Source organism: Equus quagga, chromosome 2 (genome assembly GCF_021613505.1).
Source record: "Equus quagga isolate Etosha38 chromosome 2, UCLA_HA_Equagga_1.0, whole genome shotgun sequence".
Classification (NCBI taxonomy): Eukaryota; Metazoa; Chordata; class Mammalia; order Perissodactyla; family Equidae; genus Equus; species Equus quagga.
In genome coordinates this window covers 81122963-81135790 of record NC_060268.1, presented here as the reverse complement: position 1 = coordinate 81135790, position 12828 = coordinate 81122963, and the positions used below count along the sequence as shown (strand labels likewise).

The window sequence follows — 12828 nt, the reverse complement described above, 5'->3', positions numbered from 1 at the left end:
ATGTGTATTAGTCAGGTTCTCCATAGCAATAGATCCAACAGCATGGCGGGGAGCGGGTGGAGAGAGAGGGGGAAATTGATTTATTTTAAGGAATTGGCTCCTGTGATTGTGGGGACTGGCAAGTCTGAAATCTGCAGGGCAGGCTGGAAACCCAGGAAGAGTTGATGTGGCAGCTTGAGTCTGAAGGCAGTCTGGAGGCAGAATTCCCTCCTCCTCGGGGGACCTCAGTCTTTCTCTCTTAAGGCCTTCAACTGATTGGATGAGGCCCACTCATATTGTAGAGGATAATCAGCTTTATTCAGAGTCTAATGATTTAAGTGTTAATCTCATCTAAAAAAATAGCTTCACAGCAACATCTAGACTGGGTTTGATCTGGATACCGTGGCCTAGCCAAGTTGATACAAAAATTTAATCATCACACCATGTAGTATATCAACGAAAGAATCATTTATTATGTGTTTGTCTATGTTTCTAGACTTAGTGGCCACACTGTATAATAGCATTTTGGATATGATCCTCTCATTATAATTTTCTCCATATTAGGACAGAAACAATTATAAAGTTTAGATTCATTTCCTCGTCTTCACAAAACGGTTCATAAGGGTAGTATCGTTCTAACCCATAGAAATACTCAGACAAAATCACAGTCGAGCTGCTGCATAACTCATGTTTATGTGATTACATGGGGTCAATAGAGGTTTTGAAACTAAGAGGAATAAAGGCAAAGTAACAAGTCAAAGAAATATGTTGAGAAAAACTTCATATAAATGTTGTTACCATTTGACAAGGCACTCTGCAGCTGGTCTGCACTCCTGCAGCCATACCAGCTATTAGGTTATTGACAGTCTTGTAGTGTTTCTACACAAGTTGGTGAACAGCTGTTGGGCTAAGGCCCCTGAGTTCCCCAACTGCCAGGTCTACCTCTCCCCCAAGATCTCCCCAGAATCCAGCAACTGAAGGCTAATGATGAGCAGAGGGCTCCAGGGCCATGCTTCAGCACTGTGATACTGTTTGTTTGTTTTTGTTTTATTCAAGTATAATTTACATTCAGTAATATTCACCCTTTTTAGTGTACATTTCTGTGAATTTTGACAAATGCATAGTCATGCAGCCACAACTATAATCAAGGTATAGAACGGTTCATTCACCCCAAAAATGTCCCCCGCGTCCCTTTGAAATGAACCTCTCCCCTCCCACCCCAGCCCCTGGAAACAGTGGTCTGTTTTGTGTACCTATATTTTACCTTTTCCAGAATGTCATACAAATAAAATTGTACAGGCTGCTGTAAATATTCATATATGGGGTTTTGTGTAAACATAAATTTTCATTTCACTTGGGCAAATACCTAAGAACGCCTTTGCTGGGTCATATGATAAGTTATGTCTAACTTTCTAAAAAAGCTGTCAGACTGTTTTCCAGCATGGCTGTGCTATGTTGTGTTTCCATCAGCAACTTATAAGAGTCTCGTCAGGTTTTTTTTCAGACATTCTAGTGAGTAGGTAATGATATCTCGTTTTAATTTGCATTTCTCTGACTTTTGATGTTGACCATCTTTTCACATGCTTATTTTGCCATCCATGCGTCTTCTTTGGTAAAGTGTGGTCCAATCTTTCACCCATTTTTTAAAAATTGGAGTTTTTTTATTATTGAGGTTTGAGAATTCTTTATATATTCTGAATACATGTCTTTCATCAGATATGTGATTTGCAGATATTTTCTACCAGTCTGTGGCTTGTCTGTCATTCTCTTAACAGACTTAGCTGGCCTATATTGTGCCTCTTCATAGTGCCCCCAATACACACACGACTCAAGATATATTTAATTTCATCTATAAATAAGACATTTTCCAAAATCTCATTTGATAGATTACTGTCATTTTCCTAAATAATCATTTTCTTAAATGTGGTCATCCTCTTAGATAACCAACTATAGACATTTGTGATGCTCAGGTCTCTAGGTACGTCTCCTGGTCCTAAGACTTAGAATGAACCCCTGCAAGCTACCCCAGAATTATTTCCTTTTTGGCGCTATGTGGATGACTAAGTATTCTTTTTGCCATTTCCTTTTTATCCTTTCTCTTTCAAACATTTTTTTCCTGTGTGTGAAGTCTCAACCAAACTAATCTGTATTTGGATCTGCTTGGGTATTGATATAGAAACTGCTAGATAGAAAAGAAAAATGAACACATTAGATGAGTTAACAACAGAAAAATGCCTATAATATAGGTAGAAAATGTGTGATAGAAACTTAAAACATTGTAAAGGATCATTGGTAAGAGAGGGTATCAGGGAACACTTTATAAAGGAATTAGATTTGAAGATGAATAAAATTTGTATTTCAAATAACAGGATGTGAGAAATTCCAGACCCAGTTTGGCCTGTAGGTAGGAGTAGCCATGGCTCATTTTAATAAAGGCAGCATTGCCTAAGAGTCAGAATCTGCAAGGAAATGGTAAGGCCACATGCATCCGTAAGGCACCTTTCTGCTTAAGTTCTCTTCCTTTTACATCAACTAAAGTAAGAGAGTCATTCTTGAAATTTGGCTAGAAGGCTTCCATTTTTTGACCCTGCCCATAAGTGTAAATCTCATTAGCTTACAAAAAGAACATTACCAATAATTTTGAAGCACCTGTATGCCCCTCTCCAATTGTATGCCCCTCTGTCTTCTCCAAGCTTAGCCACTCTTCTGAATTTTGTATTTATCATTCTTTTGCACTTAGTTGTGCTTTTAATATATGTGAATACATCCCCATATGATATTGTCAAGTTTTGTCTTTTCTTTATGTAAATGGATCATGCTGTATATTCTTCTATGACATGCATTTTTCACTTAACTTTTTGTTTTTGTTCTCCAGCTTCTTCTCCATTTTCCTACTCTTCTTCAGAGAAAAATTCTTTGAAAAAGAAGTCTATATTTACTATCTTCACTTCTTCCTGTTCTCTGATAACTCACCCAGTTAGGCATTTATCCCCAATTCTACACTAAAACTGCCATTTTCAGGATCACCCATGACTTCCATATTGCCAAATTCACTTCTCAGTTCTTGTCTTTCTTGATCTGTCCAACATTTGACACAATTGATCATTTTCTCTTTCTTGAAACGCCTTCACCTGGCTTCCAGAACACTACTCTCTCTTGGTTCCCCTCCTCTGCCACTGTCCACCCCTTCTCAGTCTTCTCTACTGGTTCGTCCTCATTTTCCTAATCACTAAATACTGGGCTCAGGACTCAAAACTCTTTTCTATTTGTATCTATTCTCTAGGTCAGTGATTCTCAACCAGGAATAGTTCTCCACCCAAGGGTATTTGGAAATGTGTATAAGTTGGTGGGGGCAAGGAGGAGTTGGCTTTTTAAATGCCTGGAGTCTCCGCTGACATATGGTGGGATGCTAAATATCTTACAATGCACACAAAAGTTTTAAACAATTAAGAATATGTGTCCAGGGGCCAGCCCCGTGACTGAGTGGTTAAGTTCACACACTCCGCTTCGGCGGCCCAGGTTTTCGCCAGTTCGGATCCTGGGCATGGACATGGCACCACTCATCAGGCCATGCTGAGGTGGCATCCCACATGCCACAACCAGAGGCACTCACAGGTAAAATATAAACTATGTATTGGGGGCTTTGGGGAGAAGAAGAAGGAGGAAAAAAAAAAAAGAAGATTGTCAACAGTTGGTAGCTGAGGTGCCAATCTTTAAAAAAAAAAAAAAAGATTAACAATAACTACTAATAAAATAGAACAATTATGACAATATGCTATAATAAAAGTTACCAAAGACCTTGGCAACCTCAGCATACAATTTTTTTCTTTCCTTATTAAGTCAAGAACTTTTACTTTTTCACTTAAAGGAAACACTTTAGGGCTTCTCTTGGCATGTCCTAATTGCCAGCATCACTACTCTTGCACTTGGGGCCATTATTAAGTAAAATAAGGGTTACTTGAACACAAGCACTGTGATACCACAATAGTCTACCTGGTAACCAAGAGGGCTACTAAGTGATGGGCAGGGAGCATTACAGCGAGGTTACACTGGACAAAGGGATGATTCATGTCCCAAATGGGACAGAGTGGGATGGCATGAGATTTCATCATGCTACTCAGAATTGCATGCAGTTTAAAACTTATGACTTTTTTATTTCTGGAATTTTCCATTTAATCTTTTTGGACCGTGATTGATCACAGCTAACTGAAACTGTGGAAAGTGAAACCATGAATAAGGGGGGACCACTGTAGTGATTTACATTGGTTTCCTAATGTTAATGGTATCTTGATTAATAAGATAAACCTCATATGGTCATACTGACTTTATACATTGTTGAATTCAATTTGCTAAAATTTTGTTTAGACTTTTTCCAACTATGTTCATGAGTGATACTGGTTTTTGTGTCTCTTGTATAGTGTGTGTCTAGTTTAGGTATCAAGATAACGCTGGCTTCATAGAATGAGTTGGGAAATATTTCAACCTTTTAAGTACAAATTCAACTCCTTTAGTAAATATAGGCTGTTCAACTTTCTGTTTCTTGAGTGAGCTTTGGTAGTTTTTGTCCTTCAAGGACTTTGTATTGGCATAAAGTTGCTTATTACCTTTTTATTGCCTGTAGAAACTGGGCAAATGTCTCCTTTCTCATTCCTGATATTGGTAAATTGTGTCTTCTCTCTGATTAGTCTTGTCAGAGATTTATCAATTTTATTAATCTTCTCAAAGATCCAGCTTTTGTTTTCATTGATTTTTCTCTGTCTTCTTCCTTGTTTCTACATCACTGATTTTCTTGATGGTTTTTATTATTTCTTTTCTTCTGTTTACTTAGGGTTTAATTTGCTCTCTTATTTCTAGCTTCTTAGGCAACAACTATGAATGTAACATATCCTTCTATGCAGTAATTGTAATTATTATAATGATGTTTTCTTCCAGTTCTAACATCTAGCAGTTCTTGATTGGTTTCAGTTGTGTGATTTTCCTTCTCATTATAGGTCATATTTTCCTGCTTATTGGAGAGCCTGATAATTTTTGACTGGGTGCTATACAGTGTGAATTTTACCATGTTGAGTGGTGGATATTTTTGTATTCATGTAACTATTCTTGCTGTATGTTCTGGGACACAATCAGGTTAATTGGAAACAGTTTGATATGGCTTTTAGGATTTGTTAGGTGTGAATGGAATGGTGTTCAGTCTAGTGCTGATTATTCCCCACGCTGACGTAAGATGCTTCTGTGCACTCTTTTCAATGCCCCTTGAACTATGAGGTTCAAATCTGACTGATAAGAACAGGCATTATTTTCAACACTGTGTGTGTGCTGGGCACTATTACCTTTAATCTTTTCAACTGGTTCTTTCTCCAGCCTCCGGTAGCTTCCTCACATGCATATGTTGGTCACTACTCATCTGAATACTCAAGGAAGACCTTCTACAGATCTCCAGAGTCCTCTCTCTGTGCCTCTCCCTCCTTTGAGCTTCTCTGTCCTGTGAACTCTAGCTGCTTTGGACTCCCTGAACTCTTAGTTCTTTGTTTTCAATTTAGGGTGCCTATCAGACTATGACTGAGTTCCTCTTCCCTAAGTCAACTCTTGTCTTCGATCAGATCTCTGCTTAAGTGTCACCTCCTCAGAAAGACTTTCTTTGATTATGCTATCTACAGTGGTACAGCTCTCACTTTATTTTATTATTTATTTATCTCTTTATTGTCTGCCTGTTTTCACTATAATAAGCCCAATTCTGATCTTACATATCTATCTAGCAGAATTGTATGCTCATATGTGTCAAATAATATACACAAAAATGTTCATAATAGACCCATACTGGAAATAGCCCAAGTGTTTATCAGTTACTACATAGCAATGAAAATGAATAAACTACAGTACACACAGCAACATGGATGAATCCCAGAAATGTAATGTTGACAAAAGGAGTCAGGTACAGAATATTTCTTGCTGTTGAAAAAGGCAAAACCGAACTATAATGTTAGAATTTGGAATAGCGGTTCCCTTTGGGGTAGGGATTTTGCCTAGTAGGGGGGCCCAGGGTGGCCCTCTGAGATTCTTTTCCTTGAGCCAGATGGAGAAATTGATTGAATGAAGTTAGTTGTGTTATAGGTCAGATATTGTCTCCTCTGTAAAATCTTCCCCAGTTCTCTGGACAGAGTCAGTCACTCCTTCTCTGATGCAACATTAGACCAATTAGACTGTAATTATTACATTTTCCAAGGGAAAGGAGTCATCTTGTTTTTTTTTAATTTAAGTATCTTGACTGACTGCCATATAGTAGATGCTCTGGAAACGTTTTCTGATAGAAGGGGTGAGCAAATGAAGCAACTTCTAATGAGCAAACGAGCCAAGGGCTTCTGGCTTCCAGTCCAGTGCCCTCTCCTTCAATGCCTGTTTCTAGTAGAGGTGAGAAAGATTATCTCATGTTGTGTCCAGAGAGCCACGGTTTGTTGGCCCCTGTTTGTCATGAGAGAAGAGAAGTGTTGAGGCATTTAGGTCACCTGGTGGTCTCAAACAGGCGGTACAGAGAGATTGGTGGGACTCCTGAGGCCTGGTAACCCTGCAGCTGAAGGAACAAGGACGACTCTGCCTCTGCTTATGAGTGGCTGCAGGGAATAGGGTGTGACTTGGCTTATTCATGGGCTTTGCCAAGAATATTTTCCCCACAAGTTTATGGAAGGAGCCAATAAAGTTATCTTTTACCATTAAAAATCTGTTTGCTTTGTAGGGGTTTTTTCCACACAAAAATTCTATTAAAGCAAGGTACTACAACTTAACACAGTGCTCTTTTTTCCTTTTAATTTTGAAAATTTCGATAAACGTCAACCTGGAAGGGTAATAAAATGAGGATAAATAGAGCTTACAAAGCAAATTGTGTAGATCCTATGAAGGAAAGTTCCTTCAAAGTTTGCTCTTCCTGGAAGTGCCTGGACCTCAGCAGTGATTTAGGTCAGTTCCAACTGATGAGTTTAGGTTTCTGTGCCAGGTTTTACTAAGGAACCCGGGATAGCATCTGTTCACTTTGAAAAGAATTCTGGCAATTCAGCAGTGTCTTAAGGTTGTAAATGTATATTTTGATGAACACATTTTTATTGGCACATATATTCTTTTCCTTTCTGCTGATAATGCTGTGAACATGTGTCTTTCTGCAGCTGTGGTGCTCCCATTCAAGTTTCCGAGGTGAAGCTGCTTTCCTTTTCATCAGGGCAACTAACTGTTTTCCTCCCTGCCGAGGTGAAGGCCATCGGGACAGAGAAGGATCGCGTCCTGCCTCTGCAAGAGCTGGCCATGAGGAGTCTGCATCACACCTACCACAGTTTCCTAAAGGGTACATAGGACTTTTCTTGTTTTTTTCTGCCCCTTATTCCGTGGACTTAGAAATTGTGTTTTAGGCTGCCTATCTTGGTGTTCATTTTTTTTTATTGTAGTAAAATGTACATAACATAAAATTTACCATTTTAACCATTTTTAAGTGTTCCGTTCAGTGGCATTAAGTACATTCACTGTTGTGCAATGGGACTTTTTTTTAATAAGGAAAAAAATTTTAATATTTTATCGACACTGATCCTTTCAGCTCTCCCTACAGACACAGAGAAGCATTCACTAAAATATGGTCTTCAGTCACAAAGGACAGAGGTTAAAAGTTAAACTATGCGGTTTAAATGAAGGAAATTGGTGTTTGGCAACATTTATTTGGTGGAAGTGAGAAGGCTGGCAGAGGCACTTTCTTCAGTAGGAAGAAACTCACCAAGATCTTATCCTTAAAGCAAAGTTGGATTCCTCTCTCAGCAGAGCAGGTTTGCCTTGCAGCCTCCTCGTGTCTGAGAAATGTATGTCCCCGAGGGGAAGCAGTATCAGGAGCTTTGGGCAGTATTCCCACAGCCTGCCAGCTCTTGGTTTGGAAAGGATTTGGTGGTGTGTAGATTTCATAGGTGTTGTGGAGTGAATATCTGAGATGCTTTAAGAAAGCACTAGGCAATATTAATAATAAAAATACATTTTAAGTGTTTTTAAAACTACTAAATGTTTTGTCTTTGCTTTAGAAAAAAAAAAGTTGCATACAGAAATGTCTAACATTAACCTTCAAGGAATGTCTAGTACAAAGTTAAGTTTTTTAAAACTAAACAGAAAATTATAATTGTTCACCTATGAGTAAATTACATTTTTCTATATATTTATTGATAAGTCTGGATGGGTATCAAAGATGGTAAGTTAACTTGTATTTCCTTCCCAAAGATGAGTCAATGATTTTTAAGTTTCCCCTCCTTATGACCATTTGTCTCTCCACTGGATGTTTACCTTCAGTAGCAACCCAGTGTACATTTGTGCTCAAGATTGCCTGGGCCGCTGGGATGTTTTGCTCTAAGTGTTTCTTTTGTGTAGCTCAGCTAAGCTGGGAAGGAAGCATCCTGTTTTTTATTAATGACAGCTCATGGGAGTGAGACCAGGAAAAGCTTGGTTTCATTATTTTTCATTTTCTTTTATTTCTTTGTTTTCCCTTTTCATTCTTTTCAGTAAATAGAAACTTTAGCCTGAGTGATACTAACCGCCCAATAGATTTAGAAAGAACTTAATGAAAGTCAGTTTTAGTCTTCTGTCCCAGCCAGTCCTTCTCTGTCTCTTTTAGAAGTTTACAAACCCTCTCTGGGTAAATTAATGCCTTTTTGATCTTTGCTCTTAAGTAATATTTGGTCTTATTCTTTCCTTCCTTTACCTCAGGACAGCTTCCCGTTATCCTTAAAAGAGTAGATTTGGGTTTTCTCTTACTATCAAAAATGTAAAAAACAGCTTTCTTTTCCAAATAGTTACATTTTTATTCACTGCCTATCGGATAACAGAATTTTCAACGTGCAGTACTTTTAACTAACTGAACTTACTTGGTAACAGAGAGAAATATTTTAAGAAGCCTAGTTTAAGGAAATATGATGTTTCATTCACGCATGATTTTCTCTTGTGTTCCAGATTTGAACTTTCTGTCTCCAATCTCCTTACCCAGAAGTCTTCTGGAGCTGCTGCACTGCCCCCTGGGGCACTGTCACCGGTGTAGCGAGCCCATGTTTACGATTGTCTACCCCAAGCTCTTTCCCTTGAGAGAGACGCCGATGGCAGGGCTGCACCAGGGGTAATCATGCCGAAGTGGGCACGAGGACTTACACGGGGCGGGGGGGAGTACAGGGAGGGGCAGAGGACGTGCACGGAAGTCTTGTTAAGTCAGCAGCTGTAAAGGGACATAGAGTGCTTCCTGAGATACAGCTAATGAAACAAATGCACATTTTCAGCATCACAAGAAAACTGGACTTCCCTGTATTACTTTTTTGGTCATATACACAGCAGTTTTATTGTATATATTATTTAGACTCCCTCATTCTTTGCAGGAGTGTTTTCCTGCTGTTCCCCTATTCACAATAGTCTTTAGGCAATAAGGAATGTAAGAACAAAATATTTGTTACATAATGGGACGAACCCAACCCTCTATTTAATTGGCGTTGCTAACTAAAAGTGTGTGGCTGGACTGTGTGTGTGTTTCTGTTTGGAATTTCTAACCCTTCCAAATGACATTCTCTTGCCACTCTCTATTTCTTGGTGCAATGCCTTGAATTTGCTAAGAATGTTCACTAAGTAAAAACCACCATACTGGTAGTTTAAAAAAAGAATACGAGACAAAATTTAAAGTAGGACATCAAATGAAAAATCCCCCATTGGCACAACTTTAGCTTATAGATTTTCTAAATTTAGGATTTTCTAACTTCACATTTGTCAAAGTTGAAAAAAAGTACTATAATACCTTACTTATCCATCAACTGTGGTATTTTAGGTTAGTAAATTTTCCAGATAACTTGTTACCCCTCTTCAGTGCCAAGAAGCGTTTCCTTTGTAATCACATTTATAGAACAAGAGCTAGTGTGGGCAGGGCGCTGAGCCTCCCTGGGCTGCAGCAGGGGCTAGAGCAGCCTGCTGGGGGTGCCTGCGTGAGGATTAGCAGGCAATGGAGGCAAACACCTGGCACATAGCGGGTGCTCAACACATGGTCGTTACCTCTCCAACTCTCTACCCACTCCCTTCCAAAACTGCATTTATCTTTTTCTTACCCTGAATAATCCTATTTTGCTATACTTTCAGTTCCTGTTTCAACTTTCTATATTTTTAATGTTTCCTGCTTTACTGTGCCTGCTCACAGAAGCCCTCCTCCCAGCCTTTCTCATTTGCTGCTTCTAATCCTGTGTGATCAGATGAACACATTTAGCGGAATTCCATTTAAATGAGAGTTACAAGGACTGAGTCAGCGTCTGAGTGTATTACGACATGAATAAAATTAACAAATGAAATAGACACATTTATGAGAAGCAGTAGTGCATAGGGGTCAAGTGCACAGGCCCTGATTCTGACTCCTCCACTTGTAGACCTTGGGCAAATTACTAAACATCTCTGAGCTTCATCTTTTCATCAATAAAATGAGCATAATAATATCTATTTAATAAGGTCATTGTGAGGATTAAATGAGACTATTCATGTAAAGAGCCCAGGATGGTGCCTGTCATGTAATAATATTTATGTTAAATCTATTTTTATAGCTCAGGGCTCTTTTTTTTTTTTTTGGTGAGAAAGATTGGCCCTGACCTAACATCTGTTGCCAATCTTCCTCTTTTTGATTGAGGAAGATTGGCCCTCAGCTAACATCTGTGCCAGTCTTCCTCTATTTTGTATATGGGATGCCACCACAGCGGGGCTTGAGAAGTGGTGTGTAGGTCCACGCCTTGGATCCAAACTCAAGAACCCCAGGCCACTGAAGTGGAGCATGTGAATTTAACCACTATGCCACCAGGCCAGCCCTCAAAGCCTTTTTTAAATTTCTTCTTTTTGTGTATATTTTTAGCAAATAATCTTCATATTAGTGAGATATCATAGGAAAATCTTAACTAATTCATTAAACTATAGTAAAATCCTTATGCATTGTTATTATACAGTTTCCTATAGAAGACGTTTCCTTACTGAAAATATGAAAACGACAACAATTCAGTATAGTCAGGATGCTCTGTTAGTAGCTCATAAAATTCCAAATACCTATTTAAAAAGATAAACTTTCTTTTTATCATGGCAATTTGTGAAAATAAAGTAGATCTTTCAAATGAAGTCATTTTTGTGTTATCTTTGTACAAAATTTGGGGAACGTATTCAATATTTGCATTTACTGCAACTTATTTCTCTGCCACAACCTAGAAATTCAGTGTGAATAATCTTATATTGTTTCAGAACATAAATATAAAAATATTCATTGAATACATAGGACTTAAGCAATGTCTTTTTGTTGAGCAAAAGCCAGAAATGGCTGTGTTTATAGCAAAGATGAAATGTCAAGATATAAACATGGCTTTCTGTGGGGAGTTAATGGTAGGGTCTGAAAATGAAAGTTTGTGGCTTTCATTTTGCCCACCAGACTTTGCTCCTTCCCGTGTTGCTATGGAGATTATATTAAAAGCATTGACTTCAGTTTCTACCATAGTCTTTAAAGTGCTTTCTTTTGTGACTGAAAACCAAATATTTGAATCTCAGCAGCTTATTGCTGAAAATAAAATCAACGTTTTTAATATCAGAAACTCTAAAAGGCCTGGATAATATTTTTAAGCTTTCTAATATATTCGATTTAGTTTACATTGCTTGTCATAAAACAATACATTGTATCAGCCAATATCTAAATTAATGTGGACATCTGGCATTATTTTAAAAGAACATGTTGAATACTCTTCTAAAGTACAAAGTTCCATACAAGTGTTAGTTCCAACCTAAATTTCATACAGAGTGAGGTAAAAAGAAATTACAGTATTTTGCATAAACAATAAATACCCAAACCTTCAAATATCTGTGGCAGAGAAGAATGGCTAGTATATTCATGACTTTTACACATTATAGGCAGAGCAAGTTTTCCTTCCCAAAACTTATTGTTCATTTATTAAAACAGAGAACATTAACCTGGAGGATTACTTATTAGTGTGACAGTATGTGTCTGGCTTGTCTCCCAAGTTCCACATTTCCCTGGTTCTATGAACTGGGCTACCCAAGGTTTTTCAGGGATGTTGTCTTCGTTTGCTAGGCATGCTGCAACAAAATACCACAAAACTGGGGCCTTAAACAACAGAAATCTGCTGTCTCACAGCTCTGAGGCTGGGAGTCTGAAATCAAGATGTTGGCAGCATTGGTTTTTCTGAGGGCTGGGAGGGAGAGTCTGTCCAGGCCCCTCTCCTTGTCTTGTAGGTGGCCGCCTTCTTCCTTCATCTCTTCACACCATCTTCTCTGTGTGTGTGTCTGTCTCTCTGTCCAAATTTCCCCTCCTTATAAGGACACCAGTGATATTGCGTTATGGCCGTAATGACCTCTTCCTAACTTAACTGATTACACCTGCAATGGTCCTGTTTCCAAAGAAGATCACTCTATCACTCTATTACTCTGCTCCGGCCTCCATAATAAGATGCTGTAGAGTGGGCGGCTTAAACAGCAGAAATTTATTTTCTCACAGTTCTGAAACGTGAAGTCTGAAATCAGGGTTGCTCATGCTCAGTTCGTGGTGAGGGCTCTTCCTGGTTTGAAGATGGCTGCCTTCTTGCTGCCTCACATGGCAGAGAGAACATGAGCACACTCGACCACAAGTTCTCTCCTGTCTCTTCTTACAGGGACGCTCATCCCATCATACGGGCCCCATCCCCATGACCTCATCTAAACCTGATTATCTCCCAGAGGCTCATCTCCAAGTACCACCACATTGGAGGTTAGGACGTCAACGTATGAATTTAGGGGGATATACTTCAACCTGTAACAATCTGCCCTCTGGCTCCAAAAATTCGTGTCCTTCTC

The 12828-nt window shown here is 38.8% G+C and overlaps 1 protein-coding gene across 4 annotated transcripts in view; it reads left to right on the top strand.

The window, feature by feature from the left end:
- LRRC28 (leucine rich repeat containing 28) overlaps positions 1–12828 on the top strand; it is a 160447-nt gene that overhangs the window by 133073 nt on the left and 14546 nt on the right. For all 4 annotated transcript variants that reach the window (XM_046653480.1, XM_046653482.1, XM_046653479.1 and 1 more), the window contains 2 exons: positions 7134–7309; positions 8944–9103. In XM_046653480.1, coding sequence (XP_046509436.1) covers positions 7134–7309; positions 8944–9103 — 336 coding nt within the window. The remainder of the gene's footprint in view (positions 1–7133; positions 7310–8943; positions 9104–12828) is intronic.